Source organism: Felis catus, chromosome B3, assembly GCF_018350175.1.
Source record: "Felis catus isolate Fca126 chromosome B3, F.catus_Fca126_mat1.0, whole genome shotgun sequence".
In the NCBI taxonomy this organism is placed as follows: domain Eukaryota; kingdom Metazoa; phylum Chordata; class Mammalia; order Carnivora; family Felidae; genus Felis; species Felis catus.
The window spans coordinates 72,655,218-72,680,810 of record NC_058373.1 but is presented as its reverse complement, the minus strand read 5'-3'; the positions used below and the strand labels follow the sequence as shown (position 1 = coordinate 72,680,810).

At 42.2% G+C, this 25,593-nt stretch overlaps 1 protein-coding gene and 1 gene segment (V, D, J or C); one reads left to right on the top strand and one right to left on the bottom strand.

The window, feature by feature from the left end:
- Window positions 1-3,927: 3,927 nt before the first annotated feature.
- Window positions 3,928-21,263, bottom strand: LOC109500744. The segment is given in 4 exon segments: window positions 3,928-4,779; window positions 17,397-17,485; window positions 17,748-17,927; window positions 21,126-21,263. Coding segments are annotated over 3 exon segments (579 nt in total).
- Window positions 21,264-21,376: 113 nt separating this feature from the next.
- LOC123386004 lies at window positions 21,377-23,605 on the top strand. Of its 2 annotated transcripts, XR_006599387.1 has the most exons (3): window positions 21,377-21,490; window positions 21,749-22,446; window positions 22,652-23,605. XR_006599387.1 is itself a non-coding variant. In XM_045059664.1 (2 exons), the coding sequence occupies exons 1-2, from the start codon at window positions 21,377-21,379 to the stop codon at window positions 22,244-22,246; spliced, it is 612 nt and encodes a 203-aa protein (XP_044915599.1). In that variant the 3' UTR covers window positions 22,247-23,603. The 2 variants fall into 2 exon arrangements, 1 of the variants encoding a protein (XP_044915599.1); XM_045059664.1 differs by having other exon boundaries at window positions 21,749-23,603.
- Window positions 23,606-25,593: the final 1,988 nt, after the last annotated feature.

The following is a 25,593-nucleotide window of genomic DNA, read 5'->3' as shown; positions in this document are numbered from 1 at the left end:
AGTAAAAAAAGAGAACTACAGGCCAATATCCCTGATGAATATGGATGCAAAAATTCTCAATAAGATACTAGCAAATCGAATTCAACAGCATATAAAAAGAATTATTCACCATGATCAAGTGGGATTCATTCCTGGGATGCAGGGCTGGTTCAACATTCGCAAATCAATCAACGTGAAACATCATATTAATAAAAGAAAAGATAAGAACCATATGATCCTGTCAATCGATGCAGAAAAGGCCGTTGACAAAATTCAGCAACCTTTCTTAATAAAAACCCTTGACAAAGTCGGGATAGAAGGAACATACTTAAACATCATAAAAGCCATTTATGAAAAGCCCACAGCTAACATCATCCTCAATGGGCAAAAACTGAGAGCTTTTTCCCTGAGATCAGGAACACGACAGGGATGCCCACTCTCACCGCTGTTTAACATAGTGTTGGAAGTTCTAGTATCAGCAAGAACTTTTTGTTCTTGTCCTTTTTGACGACAAAAGGAAATCAAAGGCATCAAAATTGGCAAAGATGAAGTCAAGCTTTCACTTTTTGCAGATGACATGATACTATACAAGGAAAATCCGATAGACTCCACCAAAAGTCTGCTAGAACTGATACATGAATTTAGCAAAGTTGCAGGATACAAAATCAATGTACAGAAATCAGTTGCATTCTTATACACTAACAATGAAGCAACAGAAAGACAAATAAAGAAACTGATCCCATTCACAAGTGCACCAAGAAGCATAAAATACCTAGGAATAAATCTAACCAAAGATGTAAAAGATCTGTATGCTGAAAACTATAGAAAGCTTATGAAGGTAATTGAAGAAGATATAAAGAAATGGAAAGACATTCCCTGCTCATGGATTGGAAGAATAAATATTGTCAAAATGTCAACACTACCCAAAGCTATCTACACATTCAATGCAATCCCAATCAAAATTGCACCAGCATTCTTCTCGAAACTAGAATGAGCAATCCTAAAATTCATATGGAACCACAAAAGGCCCTGAGTAGCCAAAGTAATTTTGAGGAAGAAGACCAAAGCAGGAGGCATCACAATCCCAGACTTTAGCCTCTACTACACAGCTGTCATCATCAAGACAGCATGGTATTGGCACAAAAACAGACACATAGACCAATGGAATAGAATAGAAACCCCAGAACTAGACCCACAAACGTATGGCCAACTCATCTTTGACAAAGCAGGAAAGAACATCCAATGGAAAAAAGACAGTCTCTTTAACAAATGGTGCTGGGAGAACTGGACAGCAACATGCAGAAGGTTGAAACTAGACCACTTTCTCACACCATTCACAAAAATAAACTCAAAATGGATAAAGGACCTGAATGTGAGACAGGAAACCATCAAAACCCTAGAGGAGAAAGCAGGAAAAGACCTCTCTGACCTCAGCCGTAGCAATCTCTTACTTGACACATCCCCAAAGGCAAGGGAATTAAAAGCAAAAATGAATTACTGGGACCTTATGAAGATAAAAAGCTTCTGCACAGCAAAGGAAACAACCAACAAAACTAAAAGGCAACCAACGGAATGGGAAAAGATATTTGCAAATGACATATTGGACAAAGGACTAGTATCCAAAATCTATAAAGAGCTCACCAAACGCCACACCCGAAAAACAAATAACCCAGTGAAGAAATGGGCAGAAAACATGAATAGACACTTCTGTAAAGAAGACATCCGGATGGCCAACAGGCACATGAAAAGATGCTCAATGTCGTTCCTCATCAGGGAAATATAAATCAAAACCACACTCAGATATCACCTCACGCCAGTCAGAGTCGCCAAAATGAGCAAATCAGGAGACTATACATACTGGAGAGGATGTAGAGAAACGGGAACCCTCTTGCACTGTTGGTGGGAATGCAAATTGGTGCAGCCACTCTGGAAAACAGTGTGGAGGTTCCTCAGAAAATTAAAAATAGACCTACCCTATGACCCAGCAATAGCACTGCTAGGAATTTATCCAAGGGATATAGGAGTACTGATGCATAGGGGCACTTGTACCCCAATGTTTATAGCAGCACTCTCAACAATAGCCAAAATATGGAAAGAGCCTAAATGTCCATCAACTGATGAATGGATAAAGAAATTGTGGTTTATATACACAATGGAGTACTACAGGGCAATGAGAAAGAATGAAATATGGCCCTTTGTAGCAACGTGGATGGAACTGGAGAGTGTGATGCTAAGTGAAATAAGCCATACAGAGAAAGACAGATACCATATGTTTTCACTCTTACGTGGATCCTGAGAAACTTAACAGAAATCCATGGGGAAGGGGAAGGAAAAAAAAAAGAGGTTAGAGTGGGAGAGAGCCAAAGCAGAAGAGACTCTTAAAAACTGAGAACAAACTGAGGGTTCATGGGGGATGGGAGGGAGGGGAGGGTGGGTGATGGGTATTGAGGAGGGCACCTTTTGGGATGAGCACTGGGTGTTGCATGGAAACCAATTTGACAATAAATTTCATATATTGAAAATAAAATAAAATAAAATAAAACTGCAAATCACATGCCCACACCCCCCAAAAAAAAAGAAAGTAAAAGGATAGAAAGATATATCATGTGAACATTAGTCAAAGGAAAAATGGCTACATCGGTACCAGATAAAGTGGATGGACTTCTGAACAAAGAAAATTACCAGAAACAGAGAGGAGCCTTACATACTGATAAAAAGGATAAATTTCCAAGAGGACATAGCAGTCCTAAATGTGTATGCACCAACCAACAGAGCTGAAGAATGAGTGGAACAAAAACTGACAGGACCAAAGGGAGAAATAGACAAATCTACAATTGTAGTTAGAGACTTTAATACCCTCTCTCCACAAGTGAGAGAACAACTAGCCAGAAAATCAGCAAGCATGTAGAAGAACTCAATAACACCACAACCAGCCATATCTAGTAGCCAGCTCTAACCATCAACACCCTAGCCAATGATGGCAGAATACACATTGGTTTCAAGTGCCCATGAAGTACATACCAAGTAAGACTGTATCTTGAGCCATAAAGCAAACCTCAACAAACATGATGTAGAAGAATTAAAATCATAAAGAGCATGTTCTCTGACCACAGTGAAATAAAACTGTAAATAAATAACAGAAAGATAATAGGAAAATTTCCGAATACTTGGTAACTAAACAGCATACTTCTTTTACTTTTTAATGTTTATTTATTTATTTTGGGAGAGAGAGAGAGAGTGAAAGTGCATGAGCCTGTGCATGGGAGGAGCAGAGAAAGAGGGAGAGAGAGAATCCCAAGCAGGCTCCAAATATCAACGTAGAGCTGGACTCAGGGCTTGATCTCACAAATTGCAAAATCATGACCTGAGCTGAAATCAAGAGTTGGACGCTTAACTGACTGAGCCACCCAGGGGCCCTACAACACACTTCTTAGTAATCTAAGGGTCACAGAGAATGTCTCAAAGAAAATCAAGTGTATACTGAATTGAATGAAAATGAAACTACAGCACATCAAAATCTGTGGGATGTGGCCCAAGTAGTGCCAAGAGGGAAATTGATAGCACTAAATGCAAATATTAGAAAAGAATAAAAGTCTCAAATCAACCACCTAAGCACTCACCTCAAAAACCCAGAAAAAGAAGAGAAAAACTAATCCAAAACAAGCATAAGGAAGGAAATAATAAAGGCAAAAATTAGTGAAATTGAAAATGGAAAAACAGTAAAAAAAAAAAATCAATAAAACAAAGAGCTGGTTCTTTAAAAAGATCAGCAAAACTGACAGCCTTCTAGCAAAACAAGGAAAAAAATGGAGAAGACATGAACAGGTTGACTAAAGATAGGGCATCCTATGTGATTGGTTAGGGGCGAATATCTGCCTTTTTCCGGTTGGTCTCGTGTTGGATGGGCTTCCAGAACACGGTGCTAAGTGAAAGAAGCCAAGTATGAAGGGCTGTACAATTCCATTTATGTGAAATGAACAGAATAAATAAACCCATAGAGACAGACTGCAGGTGACCAGGGGCTGGGGGAGGGGAGAATGGTAAGCAACTGCTTAATGGGTATGTGGTTTCCTTTCCGGGTGATGACAAGGTTTTGAAACTAGATAGAGGTGGTGGTTGTACAACATAGTGGATGTACTAGATGCCACTTAATTATTCATTTTAAAAGAATGAATTGTTTGGCCTGTGAATTAATCTCGACAAAGCTATTACTGAAGTTGAAGTTGATAAAAATCTAAAGATCAAATGTAACTTCAGATACATATGTGCAGATACGTATATGTGCATATATATGTATACATATGCATAGATGCGCATATATACACATACATATGTGTGTGTACATATATAGATCAGGTTTTGCATAGTTAATTGCTTCTATCTGGGAAAAGAGTCAATTTAGAAAGCCCCTCGATGGAGAAAGATTCCTCAGCTTCAAGATAGGGCACGTGGGTGGAGCCCCAGCTGCAGAGTTTGGGTATTGGTGCCAGGATCCTGTTGTGCACTGTGCCTCTATAGCACAGAGGTAGGTGGCCGAGTCGCTGGGCTGAGAAGCTGCAATGTATAAAGTACTGTGTTTTGACGGTTTATCCAGCGAGGCTTTAATTCTTCCACTTGTTTCTTCTCTCTGAGCTGACTGAATCAACAACAGAACTGTGAGTCCTTTGCCAGGGTCCTGCCTAAACCACTGAAGGGAATAAAAAGTGCTACCGGTGTAACTGCAGTTGAGAACCACGCTGTCTCCCTCTTGGACATTCAGAGCTTCCGGACTCTGCATCACCTTCTGTTTACTGCTCACCCCTGTTCAGAAAGAGAACACAGAGAGAGGGACGGGTTGGCGGCTAACTATTCCTGGGAAATTACTTCCCAATTTACTTTTTCAGTCTACATGGAACATCACACCAGTACAGCCGCCTATCTTTCTTTCTCTTCCCTGAGGAGAAACGGCTCAGGATCTATCTGTTCTTGGCCCATTTCCAAATCCCTTTCACTCACAGTCCAGTTGTAACCAAAGGATGAGCAAACTCAAGGATTTGTCCATTCCTTCTGTCACTTAGAGCCACTGAGAACTCGTTCTTGGGTCTGTAATACTGACAAGGGCTCAGAAGATAAAGAATCTGCTTTGCTACCTTATATGTTCAAGCATCTGTAGGAAACAGGGTGAGCCCAGCCAATCAGAGACAAGTCATATGCTCACATGCACACACACTCACCCGCACGCACACACACACTCACACGCACAGATCTGCCAAGAGTAGGAGGTGGAAATGGAAACAGTGCCATCTCAGGAGCCACCCCAGCATTGCCAGGGAAATAGTCATTTCTCCTCCTCTTCCTGAAATGACAACAATGTTTTAAATATCAAATGCATCGACTGCAGCAAAATCCACGCATAGAGAAAAGTGTAGAGTATAAATGCTTATACCAGAAAAGAAGAGATCTAAGTTTTTACTCTATAGTTGTAGCTGCTTTCTTCAGATTCCTATAACTGCTCCCTCCTCTTGCCACTTTAGTCCAGAAGTGCTGGTTGCCCCTAACTCACACTTTCTTGAAAAATCCTTTTATATCGTTTCTCGCCCATCAGATGGCAAAGAGTTAAGAATGATGAATAATATTAATATTTCGTGTGTGTGATAATGTCAGGAGATGGGTACTCATCTCTCATAGCAGAACTGTAAACTAATTAAGGTTTACAAGGGTTATTTACCTATTACTGGATCCCAGAAATTCCACCTGCCTGAGAATTTTTTTCCAGAATCACCCTTAGAAAATATGTATAAAGTTGTATGCAGCAGCAAAAAAAGTAGAAAAATTTAAATATCCTTCACTACAACTAGTCAATACATTATGGCACATCTATATTAGGATACTATACAGTTATGGAAAGGGATTAAACTTAAATTTTCTGACTTGCAGAGAATTCTCTGACGTTCAGTCAAATGAGAGTATTTTACATCTAAGTGTGGTCCCATTTATGTTTTTAAACAGTATGTTTATTATGAATATGTATTTAAATGAGTCGAAGCAGTTGAAATGTGCTCACAAAATGTTCACAGTAATTGAGAACTTGTGAGGGACAAATCAAGGAGGGTCACTTTCTATTCTAAATGCATAAAGTTGCTTTAATATTTTTTTATAGTTTATTTATTTATTTTGAGAGAGAGAAAGAGAGAGAGAGAGAGAGAGAGAGAGAGCATGAGCAGGGGAAGGGCAGAGTGAGAGGGAGAGAGAATCCCAAGCAGGCTCCGTGCTGTCAGCGCAAAGCCCCATGTGGGGCTCAAACTTGAAAACCACAAGATTGTGACCTGAGCTGAAACCAAGTCAGAGGCTTAACCAACTGAGCCACCCAGGCACCCAAGTTGCTTTAATATTTTAAACTATTAAATCTTCATTTATAACTTATTTAATCATAAAAATAGAGACCATAACAGCCGTCTAGACAAACAAGGAAAACATTGAAATAAATACACTAATTGTTTCTTTCTAGCAAACTTTCAAAATTCATTCATTTCTGAAATGCATATGCTACAGTTGGAAAATTGAGGGAACCCAGAACCCTTCTTTTTCCTTATTTTTTCTCCTTTCCTTCTTCTTTTCTTTTCCATTTTCCTCCATGAAGCTCATGTTTTATGTGTAACGTCCTCTTTAAATAGAGGTTATCTCCCCTCCCCTGCCAGAGAAACAGGTATACAGCATTCTGTCCCACTGTGCATCTCTCACAATGCAGTAATCCACAGTGGTATCTTCCAGGGTAACCTGGTGCAGGTTCAGGGGACTGGAATTTCTGTCCACAGGGATGGGTGGTAAAGCTACTTTATTAGTCACATTGTTCTTTAAACCTGAAATCAGATACTATGGGCCTTGGTTCTAAAATTGTAAATATCAGATGATGTACTCTTTTCCTCTAATGGTGGGGTGGGAACAGAGTATGCTTACTTCTTGTCTTTCAGCACTTTCCAAGGAGTTGGGCTCCGTGGTCGTAACATTACGTAATCCCTAGGAGTGGAAAAACATAAGATTGTCTCCACACCCCCAAGGCAGACTTTTAAGGTCCAGGTATGGTACCTCTTAGAAGTTTCCTCTATGAACCCCATTCTCTACTTCAACTTTCTCTCCTTTCCATCCTACAGAAAGAGCAAAATGTGGCAGGAATTATCTAGACTCACTTGTCAAGAGCCAGGATGCCATTGCTTTCTCCCATTTTCCTTTGGGCTCACTGAATATAAGAAATTCTTTACAGCAAAGAAATCTCTTATGTGATCACAGAGGGTTATGGGTTGAATTGTGTCAAAATTCATATGTTGAAGTCTTAATCCACAGAACCTCAACATGTGATTTTACTTAGGGTCTTTTCAGAGGTAATCAAATTAGAATAAGGTCATCAAGATGAGCTCTAACCCAGTATGGCTGGTATTTTTAGAAAAGGGGAAATTGTACGTGAAGACTTCATAGGGGAAAGATAAACGTGAAGAGACACAGAGAGAAGGTGGCCATCTACAAGCCATGAAGAGAGATCTAAAATGGACCCTTTCGGGGCGCCTGGGTGGCGCAGTCGGTTGAGCGTCCGACTTCAGCCAGGTCACGATCTCGCGGTCCGTGAGTTTGGGCCCCGCGTCGGGCTCTGGGCTGATGGCTCAGAGCCTGGAGCCTGTTTCCGATTCTGTGTCTCCCTCTCTCTCTGCCCCTCGCCCGTTCATGCTCTGTCTCTCTCTGTCCCAAAAATAAATAAACGTTAAAATGGACCCTTTCCCAACAGGCCTCAGAAGGAACCAACCCAGGATACACCTTGCTTTCAGACTTCTAGCCTCCAAAACTGTGAAGCAACACATCTCTGTTGTGTAGGTCATCTGTGGTCCTTGTTATGACCGTCCTAGCAAACTGATATGCTTGATATGACCTAGCCCCTCATACTAAGGATGTGACTTCCTTACAGAGTATACAGATGTGATCTGACTCCTGCTCTAAGTATGGTTGAGTGAAGGACAGGAAGACAAGTGAAGGCGGCAGGCCCTCTTCTAATTCCTTGGTTTCAAAGACCATTCTTTCCTAGGTTCAGGATCTGCAGCATAGACACCTCCATCATCCTCAAACTTCAAGCGGACATGAGAGTCCAGGGCCTAGAGTTCAGCCTCTGTATTGGAACCTGGACTGGGGGAGATAGGAGGACAGACACTTAGCAGGTGTCACACTGATGAATCCCAGACCATTGGTCAGCCAGTGAGAAAGTAGCTTGGTTGATACACTTCCCTGGTTTAGTTATGTCCCTGGAATAAGGGTGAAAACATGACACAGGCATCCACTCTCACCCAGGGTTTCCCTTGAGAAGTAGTTATGAATTTTCAACTCTAAAAGGATGAGTCAGAAAGAGGAAAATAAGAACTGTAAGGACAGCATCCACCCAGAATGCTTTTCTTACTGCGTTTTCACACTCCAAGAGAAAGAGTATGTTTTACCACTGATCTGATGAGCTGGGGAGCTCAAAGAGTTTTCTTTACATTCAGGAAAGCCACCAAGTAATAACTAGTTATGAGAGGACCGAGAAAGTTCATCTAAATGACAAGAATGAGTAAATTAGACTCTGATGCAGAAAGTGACATGCTCAAAGTGACTGGACAGGTGTAAGATCAGAGCCTGATCTAGAAGCCAACTTTTCTGATTCTCTAGTCTCCTCAAATACTTCCAGGGATCATGTATCTGTAGGGGGCGGGGGCGGCATTTAGAGACTTCACATGTTGGTATAAACAAAACAAGACACATGGAATGGCACCCATCTTTATATTCCACAAACCCTGCTCAACCCCCCCCCCCTTCTCTGTGTGTATGTCTCTGGTCACTGACAGAGTTGACCTCAGAGAAGAACAGGAAGAAGAAAAAAGAATAAAGGCTCTGTAAGAAAGGAGAGAATGACCTTGATAACTTTTTCCTGTTATCTTCTCAACTTTAAGAGAACTGAATGAAACAGATTGAGTAAGATAATTTCCTTCCCACCAAATAAATAAATAAATTCTACTTTTCTCTATCACTGTAAAAAATGGTCAAAAATAGATTATTTAGGCTTGAAAATGGCACAGCCACTTTCCTGTCCTCTGTCATCCTATTTTGAGTGGAAAGAAAACGTTTCATAATGGGTTGGGACAAAGCCAGGAATCGCTGAACGTTGGAGGCTATGCACAGACTGTTCTGCTTCTAATGAAAAGAATAAAATATATCATTTGTCACAGTTTTTGCAGAGCCTCAGTACTGAATGCTAACCAACCGCTTTCTGCCCCAACTGATCAGGGATGTTATTGACAATGGAACATCCTCCTCTTGTGACTAAAGACATGAAGGCCTTCTTCCCATGCCGGGCAAGTCCACCAATCTGCTCTAGTAAAGTCACTTTACAGACGTGGACGAGGATTGCTTAGATGTGCTTATGACGTCACAGAAGAACTTCAGTTTTGGTCATTTGTGGTTTCAGAATGATCTCCACGTGGGAAAGGACGATTTTTGCAATATTAACAGAGTTTTTGCCTTTTTTCGTTTTTAAAAAACCACATGATCTTTCCTCCATTCAGGCAGTGGGGTGACTGGCTCATCACGTCAAGAACAGGACACACAGCTGGAAAAAGAAAATAAAGATGCCTTTCTTGCCACTTAATTGCAACAGTTTCAGCCCTATAGGCATGTGAAAGGATCTGGCATCAACTGTAGATTTAGGGGATGATACGATGATATAACACAAGTTTACCTAGTGAGACAAAATCAACATTTTCTAGGTGGAGCAAACATTTTTCTAAGGGGAGAGGAAAGAGTATCAAAGACTAATAAAGAGGCTTAAATCTGGACGGGTGCTTTGGAGGGACGCTGGACCTTATTCCCTTAAAGACATCATGGAAATAACCCAGCAAAGCCTCTGGGCCATTTTCAGATATTAAACAAATCAAAGTGCAGCCTTGTTTATATCTTCCATTGTCATCTCTCCTTTGCTCTCTGAACTTGAGTCTTGACCCCTGGCTACCAGAAGGTCAGCTTGGCCTGCTCTGTTCACTTCCTCCTGCTTTTTCCAGATGCCCTCCATGGGGGGTGGGCAGGCATCTGGATGGAGAGCACCAGGGAACCCCGAGGGGCCTCCTCAAGGCGGGGCTCTCCCCTCCCTGAGGGTCCCCACTCAGAGGCGCTCTCAGTAGCCTCTTGCTCTCTCTTCTCTCCTGGCTGGAGCACTGGCAGGACAGCTCAGGCCCTGCTGCCTTCAGCAGCGTTACTTGCTCAGGAGAACACTCACTCCTCCTTACCGTGCCTAATGGAGAAACTCAGGTAGCCCCATTGACGCTCCTCCTCAGTCCACCATCTTTCTCCAATTTCCTTATCTTCTATTTAGGCAGGTGTAAAAATAGATCACAATCTGCTTCAGAAGCAGATATCCAAAGACAGAATGTCATGCAATTTTCTTTTTTCTTTTTTATTTTTCGGGTGACTTTGTTTTTAAAAGTCATTTTAGGCGGGGATCTTGACTCCTCAAGTGACTTTTGGGGAAAGGGGAACACTTTTTCTCGTCTTGGCTCTTCCCATTCTTCACATCAGCTAAGTGGGGGAAGATTGGGGGTTGGAGGGTACACAGACCGTTCGCTTTCTTCTTAAATCCTAGAGGGAGTGTATGGCTGCAAGCCTTTCTTAATAGAAAATGGTGGTGGATGCGTAGTGCTTTTTTTTAATTTAATTTTTTTAATGTTTATTATTGAGAGACAGACAGACACAGAGCCTGAGCAGGGGAGGGGCAGAGAGAGGGGGAGACACAGAATCTGAAGCAAACTCTAGGCTCTGAGCTGTCAGCACAGAGCCCGACGCGGGGCTCAAACTCACAAACCGTGAGATCATGACCTGAGTCGAAGTCGGACGCTTAACTGACTGAGCCACCCACGCGCCCCAATGCTTCTTGGTCCTTAGTTGTTGTTTAATTTTTTTAATGTTTATTTATTTTTGAGAAGAAGAGAGAGAGACAGAACGCGAGTGGGGGAGGGGCAGAGAGAGAGGGAGACATAGAATCCGAAGCAGGCTCCAGGCTCTGAGCTGTCAGCACAGAGCCCAATGTGGGGCTGGAACTCATGAGCCATGAGATCATGACCTAAGCTGAAGTCAGATGCTTAAGCGACTGAGCCACCTGGGTGCCCCCCCTTGGTCCTTAGTTTTGGGTCCTAGTTGCCAAATTCGTGACAATGGAGAATGCCCTACATTCCTCTAACTGGAAAAAGGATATTTAATTCTATAGGTGACTCCAAATAAAGATTTCTCATTCTTCAAAAGACAACATGAAAATATATACTCATATAGTCCTATAATTATATTTTATATAAATATATAATATTTAACCTATAGATTATAAATATATAAATATATATTATATATTCCAATAATATTAGGAATAGTAAGAATGTTCCATTACTATTAGGTAAGTTTCAGGGACAAAATTAAATAATAGGCCTCACACCAACCAAAATTCACCATGAATATCAGAAAGGAAAGCCAGGCTAAGAGGATATAGCAGAAGATTAAACATGGTCATGAAATGATTATGAGTCATTTTGTGGTCTCTACTGGAAATTGTTAGGAGAACTCGAAAGGCAGACATTAGAGAACTATTGTGCTATGTTTGGTAATAAGCATGTCTTTATCAGTGTTGTAACCAGCTTTCTTCAATAAGAAGTTAAAATGTTGTAAAGAATCCTGAGAGAGTAAAATGATTAGAATAAATAAAATATATTTAAATTTTGGAACAAAGGAGAAAATATTAAGGAATTATGGCCTTTAAGATATAGAAGGATTTTAATTTTTAATTAAAAAGAAAGAATGAATAAACTTTTATCCATGATGGAGAGTGGAATAAGTTGTGGCCTTTTTTTCTGGTTGAGTCTACAACCAAAGGCTTGTCTATCTCTTAACTCTTCTCTGCTGCTTTTCAAACCATGGATGAATTTCCTTTTGTTGTTGCAAAAAGTTACTACTTTTTTTATCATTAAAAAAGAGATGATCTGCTAACTAAAATAGGATACGGTTTCATCAGAAATAAGGTGTTAGCTGCATTCAGGCATTCCAAGGTGGGGTTCGATGTTCCCTAAGCACCTCTCCTCTAAGTTAACCCCCAATACTTGCAGGTCTGCATCACCGATCCTCCTGAAATCCAGCAGTCACCCAACTGCAGTGTTTTTCAAAGCAAGATCTCCAGTCATTTGAACCCAAATCATCTGTGACTCCCTAAAAAAAGTGGCCCCCAACCTCATGCCAGACCTATTTACTCCAAATCTATTGATCAGAATCAGATCTGCATGAACTGAGAGATCATGACCTGGGCCGAAATCAAGAGTCGGCTGCTCAACCAACTGAGCCACCCACGTGCCTCCAGATCTGCATTTTTGAAATAGAGTCTCCGTGTGATTCTTAAATGTACAGAAGATTTGAGAAGTACTGTCCAGTTGGTCAACAGGGAGCTTTTACTTTGTTATTTTTTCATCTCATTTTATGAGGCCTGAAACATTTACTTTATATCAGAAATTTCTTCATCTTTAAACATACCTAAGCCTCAGTTTCTTCATCCAAGGATGCATTCATTTTACTTCATGGGTTTTGGATTATTAAATGAGTAAGTAGAGTGCTAGGCAATGGACTTGGCATATGTTAAGCATTCAATAAGTGATAATTAAGACGCTGGTGACAATGGGGATGACAAAATGAGGGCAGGTTGAAACAAGAATCCCGTCGTACTTTCCTGATTTCTTTACCTGAATACGTTGGGCAAACTGGAAAGCTATAAATACCTCAGGCTAAAATTGAACAAAACCAGGTGATGTGGATAAAAGAACACTTCTGTCTCCCTAGATCAGGAAGCTTCCACTTCTGCCTCCCTTGTTTCTGGGCCTTCCCTCATCCCCTCCACACAAAGGAGCTAATTCTGTCATTCACGGTCCATTTATGAGAAGGACATTAGTCATTGCTCTAGCTTACTTTTTTTAATTTTTTAATTTTTATTTTATTTTTAGAGAGAGAGAGAGGGAGAGAGAGTGTGTGAATTGGGGAGAGGGGCAGAGAGAGAGAGAGAGAAAATCCTAAGCAGGCTCCATGCTCACTGTGGAGTGGGATATGGGGCTCAATCTCATGACCCTGGTGGGATCATGACCTGAGCCAAAATCAAGAGTCAATCACTCAAGCGACTGGGCCACCTAGGCACCCCATCATCGGTCTAACTTAAAAGGCAGGCCCCCAAACTCCACTCATTCTGTTTATGTCCCTTGCATTTTTAAATCTTTGCCTACCAGTAATAATAAACAGATGTAAGTATTCCCAGGAACCCAGCCCTGCCCCTAAGGCTGGCAAATAAGGCAAGGAAAGTAAATAATAAAGACTGTAAAAGAAAGAAAGAAAGAAAGAAAGAAAGAAAGAAAGAAAGAAAGAAAGAAAGAAAGAAAGAAAGAAAGAAAGAAGAAAGAAAAGAAAGAAAGAAAGAAAGAAAGAAAGAAAGAAAGAAAGAAAGAAAGAAAGAAAGAAAGAAAGAAAGAAAGAAAACTTTCTTCTTGGAGGCAGCATGATTATGGATGTAGAAAATCCAAACAAATTCAGAAATGATTAGAATTAACTACTTCATTTAGCAAGTTCAGTGAATCTAGGGTCAATGCATAAAAACCAGCTGTATTTCTATACATTATCAACAATTGGAAAATAAAATTTTTTAAATTGCATGGAATCTTTTATACCTGAGTGTAAATCTGACATAGGAAGTGCAAGATCACGGCATTAAAAATTAAAACCATTGCTTAGAGAAATTGAAGTTGACCAAAATAAATTGATAGTCTATATTTATGACATGAAACTCAATATGGCTAAGATATCAATTCTCCCCAAATTGATCTCATAGAATTTAATGCAATACCAACCAAAATTGCAACAGAAATTTTGTGGAAATTGAAAAGGAGTTAGAATATAGGAATTGATTCTAAAGTTTGTGTGGAATTGCAAAGGACCCAGAATAGATAAAATAATGTGGAGAAGAACAAAGATGACGGGAAAACACAACGAGCTTCAAATCTTCCCATAAAACTACACTAATAAACACATTATCATATAGGTAGAATGATGATAGACAGTGCAGGAATAGACCTAAACATGTATGGTCACTTGATATGTGACAAAAATGCGACTGCAGTTCTATTAAGAGAAAGGATGATCTTTTCACTTAATGGTTATGAAGCAGTAGGAACCTTGACACCTATTGCATATTATTACAAATATTGATTTGAGTTGGAATAGGTACCTAAATGAAAAAAACATGTCCAGGGGCACCTGGGTGGCTCAGTCGGTTAAGCCTCTGACTTCAGCCTAGGATCATGATCTCACAGTTCGTGAGTTTGAGCCCCACATCAGGCTCTCTGGTGTCAGCACAGAACCCACCTCAGATCCTCTGTCTCCCTTTGTCTCTGCCCCTCCCCCACTCCTTCTCTCTCTCTCTCTCTCTCTCTCTCTCTCTGTCTCTCAAAATAAATAAATGAACTTAAAAAAAATGTCCATGCCTTGAAATAGGCAAAGATTTTTCAACAGGGCACACACAAAAAAATACTAACCAATATAAGAAAAAATGATTAGCTGGACTTTATTGAAATTAGGAACTTCTGGGGGCACCTGGGTGGCTCAGTCGGTTAAGCGTCCGACTTCAGCTCAGGTCACGATCTCGCGGTCCGTGAGTTCGAGCCCCGCGTCGGGCTCTGGGCTGATGGCCCAGAGCCTGGAGCCTGCTTCCGATTCTGTGTCTCCCTCTCTCTCTGCCCCTCCCCCGTTCATGCTCTGTCTCTCTCTCTCTCTGTCTCAAAAATAAATAAACGTTGAAAAAAATTAAAAAAAAAAGAAATTAGGAACTTCTGTACATTAAAGGACATCATTATGAAAGTGAATAATCAAGCAGTGGGTTAGGAGAGAATCCAAGGTATATAATTCTGACAGGAGCTCATAGCCAGACTATATAAAGAATGCATGTACATGGATAATAAACATACAAATGAGCAAAAGACTTGGATAGATACTGGACAGAAAAGAACATCCAGATGGCCAATGAGCATATAAAAAGTGCTTAGCGTCATTCTTCAGGAAAAGCAAATTAAAACCACATTTTTATGAGATATCACTATATATCACCAGAATGACTTAAATTAAACATATAAAGAAAACTCATACCACTTCTTGGTGAGAATATGGAGAACCTAGAACTTTCATACTTCATACTTCACTCATAAGATTTTAAGTTGCTTCAGTCCTTTGGAAAAATGTTTGCCAACACTGAAGCTAATTATATGCCTACTCTATGACCCAGTAAGTCCATTCCAGTGGAATTACACAAAAATAATAAGTTCAAATGTCCACCAAAAGACATTTAAATGAGTATTTCTAGGTGTGCCTGGGTGGCTCAGTCGGTTGAGCATCCGAGTATTGATTTTGGCTCAGGTCACAATCCCAGGGTCATGGGATCGAGTCCCACATTGGGCTGCAGGCTGAGCATGGAGCCTGCTTAAGATTCTCCTTCTGCCCTCTCCCCCACTCACTCTATTTCTCTCTCTAAAACAAAGAAAACTTAAAAATTAAAAAAATAAATGAATATTTCTAGCAGACTTTTTCATAATGGCACCAAAGTATAGACAGTCCAAACAACCCGAATGTCTATTTCAAGGAGAATGGATAAATACATTGTTGTATATTCATACAAAGAAGCTACCCATCAATAAAAAAGAACAAACAACTGGGCACGCAGGGCAACATCAATGAATTGCAAAGACATTATGTTGAGTGAAGGAAACCAGATTTGAGAACATATACTGCATGATGCTGTATGATTCGAGTCATGTGAAGTTCAGGAATAGATGACAGAATAGTGGTTACCCAGGGCAGAGAGTAGGAAGAAGGGCTGTTGAATTTGCAAAGGGCAGGTGAAAATCTTCTGGAGTAACAGCAATGTTTGATATGTAGATCTGGATGGTATTACATAGATATAAACAAGTGTAAAGTCTCCTTGAGCTATAGGTTGGAGTTTTGTGCACTTTATTATATGTGTTACACCTCAATTACAGAGAGAGAGAGAGAGAGAGAGAGAGAGAGAGAGAGAACAAAGTAACAGCATTTTAAAATATTGAAGTAAATGTCAGTACCAGCCCTTGAGAATTAAAAGGTCCATCAAGGAGGCAGGACTGAAGTATGTGGAGGAGTGCTTTTGATTTCGTAAATATATGAAGTATGATTTTGTTTAAAAAAATAACACTTATTTTTAAAAATAAGGGAAGAGAGACTGCTGAGAATTTCAGACAAGATGAGGACTGGAAACCAACCACTGGTTTTATCAATATCAAAGCCTTGGACATGAAAGCAAGAGTTTCTCTTGGAGTGATGCTAACAGAGGCCAGATTCAAGTGGAGGTGAAGAATTGGCATTGAGGAAATGGACGTAGTCAGTACAAACAATTCTTTCCATTAAGTTGGTTATTAAGGAGAAGAGAAATGTAGAAATGTGGCTGGTGGAGATGTGGCCTTCAAGAAAACTATATTAAAATGGGAAAGATATGGGGCGCCTGGGTGGTTCAGTCAGTTGAATGCTTGACTTTTGATTTTGGCTCATGATCTCAGGGTCCTGGAGTTTGAGCTCCGCGTGGGGCCCAGTGCTGCCATTGAGAAGCCTGCTTGGGATTCTCTCTCCCTCTCTCTGCCCCTCCCCTGCTCATACACATGCACTTTCCCTCTCTCACTCTCTCTCGATCTCTCAGTAAATAAACTTAAAGAAACTAAAAGGAAAAGATTCGCTAATAGAGATTGACCAAATTATTATAAGAGAATATAAAACTTTTTTTTTTAATTTGGGGGAAGAGTGTGTATTCCTGGGCAGGTTCTTTTCAAGTGACCCAAGACTGGAAACCAAGGCCATCCATATCACAGCTGTCCCTTCTGTATCCATGTGAGGGAAGCTTCAGGCTGTTATAAAGAGCAGACAGACCCAGGAACACACAAAGGGGACTGTCCAGGATACCAGGACAGAATGAACAGTCATCTGTGCCATCTGGCTACATCAAGAGATTTTGTTCTCCATAGGACCACTTGGAAAGGCTGTGAGTTCTAAGTAGGTACTTCTTCGAGGAAGAAAAACAACAGAGATGTTGTTGATTGTCCAGAGCCCAACTGCAGGTTTCTGGTTCAGGCTGCAGGTGCCTGGGAGCATGGTGTCTCCACAGCACAGAGGTAAGTGGCTGAAGCTTCAGGTTTAGAGGCTGTGATGTGCAGAGAACTTCCCTGCTTTAATACTGTGGCTTTTAATCTTTCTTTCTGCTTTTTCTCGCTAACTGAATACAGGAGGAAGAGGAGTTCAGGGCCTTTCCCAGGATTCTGCCTAGGCCATGGGAGCCCTGTAAACAAGCTGACCGTGTAACTGCAGTTGAGGCTGACACTGTCTCCCTCCCGAAGTCTCAAGGTCTGAGGGCTCTGCTTCACCCGGTCTTCTCCACGCAACCCTGTTCAGGAAAACAAAATCAGAAGCGATGCAATGCCTTTGGTACAGTAGTTTTGAAAAATTCCGACAAGACACCTGTGTGAGCTGAGACTGAACCCCTATCCCTTCCCCCCGGCTTTGGATAAACGTGTCCCTGTGGTTCTCGCCTCTTGCCCTCCAACTTACAGCCAAGCTGAAGCCACAAAACTATGAATGCACACTCCAGCACGTTCCCCATCCTGACATCTATCTGAGTCTTGGTACAATCCGTAACGATTCCAAACCTTCTCTGAGGTGCTGTCTCTGGGTCTTGATGCAGGAGAGAGCCTTTCTGTTGGTGGCTTAGCCAATCAAAACTCAGTTTCATGCTTTTGAAGTTTCAAGAATTCAGGAAATGAGAAGAATGGAACCACCGCCGCCTCCTGGTCACAGACAGAATCTCACAGTACCCGCCTCATACCGCCCTACAAAGAAAAGATTGACGGAAAGATTATATTCAACGGGCATAGTGTCTATGAGGTTCAAAGTTATAGTCAGAAAAGCCATCTCTTATTTACACTTTTAAAAGATTTTTTAATGTTTATTTTTATTTATTTTGTGAGAGAGAGAGAGCGTGTGCGTGGGAGCACAAGAGTTGGGGAGGGACAGAGAGAGAGGCTGAGAGAGAATCCCGAGCAGGCTCCAGGCTGTCAACACGGAGCCCAACTCAGGGCTTGAACTCAGGAACTGTGAGAATGTGACCTGAGCTGAAACCAAGAATCCAGTGGCTTAACCAACTGAACCACTCAAGACGCTCCTCTTGTTTACACTTTTAATTGTTTCATTGTTTCTTGAATGGCCTTTAAAGCTAAACTGGTACCAGAGGTTATAAAAGAGTTGGTCCTACATGTAACAGATTGTGTTTCTCTTTAACATACACAAGAAACTCAGCAGGTGACACTTTAAAAGGACTAGAGCTCGAAAAGAGGGAGATCAAATAGGGTGTAGCTTCATCTGGAAACCCCACTGAATGGAAATGGGGAATATAAGAAATCCACGTCTTCAAATAACTTTATTCCCAATTACAGGGACCAGGTGTGACCAAAATTCATGGTCACAAACATGGTAGATCTTTGGAGGGTGGGAAGGAAAAGCGTAACATGGGGAAAAAAGACCTCTCCACTTCTAGACCTCAAAGGGATCAGAAAGTCACTGCGTGTGTGTTGGGAGAGAGTAACTATTATTTATGTACAGCACATTTTATATAAGTAAATAACATACAGTAAAAGTAACTCTTCCTTCCTCACTTATCTTTCAGTACCACAGTTCATCCATACAGGTGGGTATTCCTATGATACACATGCATTCACTATTTTTAGAAAAACCTATATACTCCATGCCCTGCTTTGTTTATTTTCCTGCCGGAGTCCAGCTCCAGCAGGTCCAGGGTTTCCCGAAGGATGAACAGCGTGGGCGAAAAAGTGAAAATAAACTAAAACAAAAATAAAAATGGACACAGACAACACGAGTGTGTTGGACTGCCTGCTTTATTTTGGCAAACGTGGCATTATATTTGCTAGCAATTTCCTTATAGTGTGTGTCATCTATGTTTTCTGGCATTGCCTAATTCTAAAATTGTTCCTTTGTGTAATCACCCATTAAGGAATAACATGATTGTTTTCTTGTAATGTTCCCTCTTGCCCTTTGCTTATTGATTAACTTCTCTCATTGTTTTCATTATGTACCTACCTTTATCTACAATCTATAAAGCATCTGCTTTGCTGTTTTCATGAAAGGTCATTTATCTCTCAACACCTCAAGTGGAACAGTTGCAGGGACATGACCTCTTAGTTGTTTCCCTGAACCATTCGTGGTTTGAAGAACAAAAGTGTTCGCCTCTGTCTGAGGTTCCAGGAGGGGGCCAAGAGGGCCTTGGAAACCCATACCTTATACATTCTCAGAGAGACAATGCACCTAGGAACTAATGAACCATTCTGTACCTTAACTGACTAGGTTCAATCATCATCTGGAATGCCTCCTGGGGGCCAAGTGGGCCTAGGGGTTGGAGTGACCTGTGCCCATAGATACACTCCTTAGTTACCAGAGTGGGGCTTTCAAATCCATTTGTTCCTTCCTTGGCTGGGAAACATATGACACTATCCTTCCTTTAGGTAGAGGAGTCTTCATAGGGGGTGGCAAAGGCTAAATGTAGGGCCGCACAATTTCCTTGTGGAACCTTATTTCTTTCCCCAATGGTTCTTTTCCCGGGGGCCTGCCGAGGGCAATTCCCCAACAGACAACTCCCCAGGTACTTTTATTAAGGCCAAGTTACATAAAAGCGGGAGTACAAGAAGCTTCACTGTCCGTGGGCCACCCTGCAGTCCCGATCCGTCCACCGCCCGGGCCCTGCCATCAGGCTGGTTGGATAGCTCGGCTTCCAGCATTTTCTCCCATGCAAAATGGCTACGTAGCATACCCTTGCACAGACAAATCATATTTTACTTAAGCAGTTTTGTATTTTTGCAAGTTTAGATGATTTCCAGTCTTTTACTGTCACAGATTTTGCTGAAATGAATTTCCTCAAAGAGGTTTGCCAGCATGATCTAGTATATCAATAAAAATTATTGAAAGTTATAAAAGCTACGAAAAAAAATCCATGCATCTTTCATTTAGTAAGTATTGCCAAGACGCCTTTAAATAAGCAGTAGTAATTTACATAGTTACAATGTATCAGCATCTGTTTCTCCATTCCCTTGCCAGCACCTTATATAACTAAACTGTTTTATCTTTCTTAATTTAATAAGTGAAAAATGCTAATTCAGAGTACCATCTTTAATTGCTCTATTATTAGTGAAACTGGGATTTTCAAAATAATTTTAAAATCTGTTCGCATGTCTGACTTTGAAAACTCTAGTCAAAATTTGTTCCTTCTGAAGTCAGAACAACAGGAATCAAACTCCAGGTCTATGCTTTATTTGCTGTGAGATTTTGAACACGTTTCTTACTGACTCTGTTACTTAGTTTTCTCAACTGAAAAATGGAGAAACAATAGTCATACCTTCTAGAATTGCTGTATCATATGCATTGATATAAATAGATTACATATATGTTTATACAGTTATAAACATATAAAATCAAATAATGGCTAGTGTTAGGATGTCCTTGGAACCACAGTAGAGGGGATGGCCATCTTGCCAGGGCAACCCAACAAAAAGCCCCTAGTAGCTGCCAGAACGAATTGGAGGTCAACCAATCACGGAGCGACAGCACGACCTGACGTGAAAAAGGCCCACCTGGACCTAAACCCGGAACCGCTGCAGCTTAAAAACCCCACCCCACCACACCTGGGGGCGACTTCCCTGACTCCTCTCTCTCTCTCTCTCTCTCTCTCTCTCTCTCTCTCTCTCTCTCTCTCAGTCAGGGAACCTCGCCCGAGACCTTAGTTCCCAAATAAAGCCTTCGACTGCTAAAATTTTTTAGCCTCTGACTCCTCTCTTTACCCTGCCTTACGCCTGACCCTAACATTTGGTGCCGAAACCCGGGGGCAGGTAGTAGCTCGCCTCCCTTGGCTGAGCTCCCTCCTTGGCAAGCCAGAGGCCAACCATCCTACTCTCAAGCGCCTACAGGAGCCGGTAAGTAGGAGAGACCCCTCCTTCCCTCCTCCAACCACGGCTGACACCCACGAGAGACGTCTCGCAAGTCAGTCTCCATTCCTCCGCACGCCTCAAGGCCTGCACGCCAATAGGCCCTTATTGCAGCGCGAGGGACGCCTCGCCCTGCCACGCCAATGGCGAGTAACGAGTCTAAACCTCCTCGGTCTCTTACCCTCCCCCAATGTCTGTTAAAAAACTTCCGGTTCCTGAGCTTGTTGTAACCGACTCATCTGCCTTTGCACTGTAGTCTCGCCTCGATACAAATTAGATAATGATCCTCAATGGCCTCCCGAGGGGTCTTTACAATACCAAATCTTAACCGATCTGGACAATTTCTGCTATCAGCTGGGAAGATGGGGAGAAATACCCTACGTCATGGCCTTTTGGGATCTCAGGTCTCGCCCCAACCTATGGTCCTCCTGCCCCTCTGCATGCGTGCTCCTTGCCCGCCCACAACCCCCCAACGACCCCACCTCACCAACTTCCCCGATCTCCAACCCCTTAGAGGATCTAGCCACGCCGCCCACCGGCCCTCGCCCCCCTCCGTACTCCCAACCCCCAGCTGTCCCGCCCTCGCTTCCCATATCATCCTGGACTCGTGCTCAGGCCCCTCCCAGCGAACAGACCCCAGTGGCCATCTTACCTTCTCCTAGGTGGCAGGACCTGAAGGCCTAGTTCGAGTTCACGTCCCCTTCTCCCTCCAAGACTTATCCGCCATTGAAAAGCGGCTAGGGTCATTCTCGGCTGACCCCACCCAATACACTAAGGAATTCCAATACCTTGCCCAAGCCTACAGTCTCACATGGCATGACATCCATGTAATCCTCACCTCTACCCTCACCCCTGAGGAGAGGGAGCGCATCCAGGCCGCAGCCAGGGAACATGCAGACCAAACCCACATGACCGACCCCACTATGGCTGTAGGGGCCGATGCTGTCCCGGCGGCCGACCCCAACTGGAACTACCAACTTGCAGGCAATGGTCACTGGCGCTGGGACCAGATGATCCAGTGCCTACTAGCAGGCATGAGGGCAACCTCAAACAAATCAGTAAATTTTAACAAACTTCAAGAAATATGCAGGACCCCGATGAAAACCCCGCAGCCTTCCTCAGCCGGCTCACAGAGGCACTTACCCAGTATACCAGACTAGGCCCTACCACCCCCGCCGGGGCCACAGCATTGGCCACCTATTTTATTTCCCAATCGGCCCCTGATATTCAAAAAGAACTAAAAAAGGCCGAAGATGGTCCTCAAACCCCTATGGCCGACCTGGTAAAGATGGCTTTTAAAGTTTTTAATGGCCGAGAGGAAGCTCAAGAACAAGGGCGACAGGCCGGTCTCCAACAAAAGGTACAATTACAGACCCAAGCCTTGGTAGCTGCCCTGAGGCCAGCCACAATAAAGCCCTCCGGACCACGGCCCCCTCCGGGGCCATGCTTTAAATGTGGCCAAGAAGGCCATTGGTCTCGTCAGTGTCCCCATCCCAAAAAGCCTACCAGTCCATGCCCATTGTGCCGGCAAATGGGCCATTGGAAATCCGATTGTCCTCACCCAGGGGACGACAGACTCGCAAGGCCCCCACGTGGCGAGGCTTCACCCCAATTGGACTCTGCCTTCCAACTGCTGGAGATGGAGGATGACGAGTGACGAGGCCCAGACTCAGTAACTCCGGTGACCCACGCTGAGCCCAGGGTAAAACTCCAGGTAGCGGATAAGTCCATCTCCTTTCTGTTGGACACGGGGGTTACCTATTCCGTCCTGCCGAGCTATTCCGGCCCCACCACGCCGTCCTCCGTTTCGGTCATGGGCATAAATGGCACCCCCTCCGTTCCCCCATGCACACCGGTACTCACCTGCTGCCTGGATGGCTTCCACTTCTCCCACTCCTTCCTAGTCATCCCCTCCTGCCCCATCCCCTTGTTGGGCTGAGACATCCTCAATAAATTAGAAGCCTCAGCCACCTCCCTATCCTCCTTACAAAGGCAGATCAACTCCCTAGCACAGGTCACTCTACAAAACCGACGAGCCCTAGATCTCCTGACAGCAGAAAAAAGGGGAACATGCCTGTTCCTGAGGGAGGAATGTTGCTACTACCTCAATGAATCAGGCCTTAGTGGAAACCAATATAGAACACCTAAAGGAAATCCAAAAAACTCTATCCACCCACCCAGGATCCTCAGACCCCCTAACCTCCTGGTGGCAATCACCCCTCCTAACTTGGCTCCTCACCATAGTCACTCCACTAGTTGCTATCTGTATAATACTTATGCTCTTAGCTTGTTTTCTCCGTTTTGTACAAAAACAAATTCATGAAGTGTCCCAGGTGTTCCAGCCATATTCCCGCATTCCAACCTCAGACCCCACATACCATGACGTCGCCCTTACACCCGCAGGAAGCAGCCAGATCAGATCCATCGCCCATTATCACCAATAAGAGGTTAGAATGTTAGGATGTCCTTGGAACCACAGTAGAGGGGACGGCCATCTTGCTAGGTCAAGCCAATGAAAAGCGCCGAGCAACAGCACGGCCTGACACAAAAAAAGGCCCCCCCCCCCCCCCCCCCCTCCCCCCCCCCCCCCCCCCCCCCGCACCTAAACCCGGAACTTAAAAACCCCACCCCACCACACCTGGGGGCGACTTCCCTGACTCCTCTCTCTCTCTCTCCCTGAATCATAGAACCTCGCCTGAGACCTTAGTTCCCAAATACAGCCTTTGACTGCTAAAATTTTTTAGCCTCTGACTCCTATCTTTACCCTACCTTACGCCTGACCCTAACAGCTAGAACATAGCAAATAGTTGATTAATATTAGCTATTATTGGTGCAATTTTCTTTTGGCAAGTTAATCTTCTTACTGATTTTAAAAAGCTCTATATTTTAAAGTTACATTTTCCCTGTTTTTGAATCTTTTTATTCCATTTTGGCATTTGCATTTGGCTTTTTAATGGTGTTTTTCCCATGTAGAAATGTTTGCTTTGATGTGCTCTTATTTATTGCTTACTTATCATTTTGCCTGAAATTTGAAATTTGAGTCACGCTTAGAAAGTCTTGATTCATGCCAAAATTGTTTTTTAAAAGTCCTGAAATTTTCTATTATGTTTAAATTTTACTATTTTCAGGCTACCTCTTGGGATTACTTTGATCTAGGGAGTAAGGTTAGGGGTCAGGTTTTTTTTTCAAATGGCTGGTCAATTGCCCCAACATTATCTGCTGATCCGTTGTCTTCTACTTGATACAAATTACCTTTGTGGTATAGTAATTTCCCATTCAGAATTTGCTTCTATTTCTGTCTTCTCTCTTCTCCTCCATAGTCTCTCTTGTTCTACATTTGCTAGTACTGTTTTTAATTATTCCAGCTTTGTAACATTATTTGCTGTGTGATACAGCTTTGACGTCACCACACTCCCATTATTCTTCTGTTTCCAAATTGTTTCTGATTTTCTGCATATTTGTCTTCACTTGAATTTTAGAAATAGCATGTCTTGTTTCAAATTTCACAAATAAATATGTAAAAGTTTCAAAGTATCATATTATAGACAGTCTCATATTACTACAAAAATAAGAGCTATTGAATTTAGAGAGTAGCTAATAATATTTCAATACTGATATTGAAATTACTAACACTAGAGTAAGGTATCTATGGCAAAACTAGTATTGCCTAATTTGTTTGATTCTATGACACTCCATTGGATTTTGTCATTGAAGATGTGTTTACCTTGGTGAGTTACCACCATTTGTGTGAGTTGTCCTCAGACTTGTCCAAACAGCATGCTTTGCTCTCTGTTAGCTACAACCCAGAAAGAAAAGCATCAACTCTCAGATGCACAGCTTTGATGTTGTTACTCCATCCATTCTCTTACATAGTAACCAGAAAATATAAGCTACCCAGAATTTGTAGTACTAACAGTACAACGTTCATTGCTTTTTGGCTTTTTCTTTGAGAATTAGGTAATTTCTCAGTGATCTAAAAATCATTGTGCTAACTTGTATACTATTTATTATTTACTGATATGATTTATTCTAGCCACACTTAGCAAACTCTGACTGCTATAAATCATATTTCACAGGCAGTTTTTCTCTGTCACTGAGTGTGTGTATCTCAGAAAGAAGGTGAGAAAGGTAACTGCAAGATTAGTGCAGGAGCTCTGTGCAGGAAAGGAACTACGAGAATGGAGCAGCTGAATTGGTGATGTGTAACAGAGCCAAAGGAGACAACTCAGTTGTGAGTTTGATGAGAATTTTAACTTTGATGAGTTCAATTTTAAAAATACTTTTAATTTGAAATGATTATAGATTCATGGAAGCTTCAAAAAAACATATAGGGAGTGTTATGCCCAGAATTCGCGATCCCCAAAGACCACTAGGGAGCAGAGTCCAATGCAAAAGCAAAAGAGCCTTTATTCGAGCTAGCTCAAGCTCAATCCCCTACCTGCACTGTCGCAGCAGTGAGATACCACGGAGAGAGAGCGAGTTGCAAAAGCACAAAGGTTTTATAGGG

Excerpts from the sequence above, each read along its gene's own strand:
- LOC123386004 (XM_045059664.1), top strand. The coding sequence starts at position 21,377 with ATGGCCTCCCGAGGGGTCTTTACAATACCAAATCTTAACCGATCTGGA. Across the intron at positions 21,491-21,748 it reads ATGGCCTTTTGGGATCTCAG|GTGGCAGGACCTGAAGGCCT; the intron begins GTCTCGCCCCAA and ends ACCTTCTCCTAG.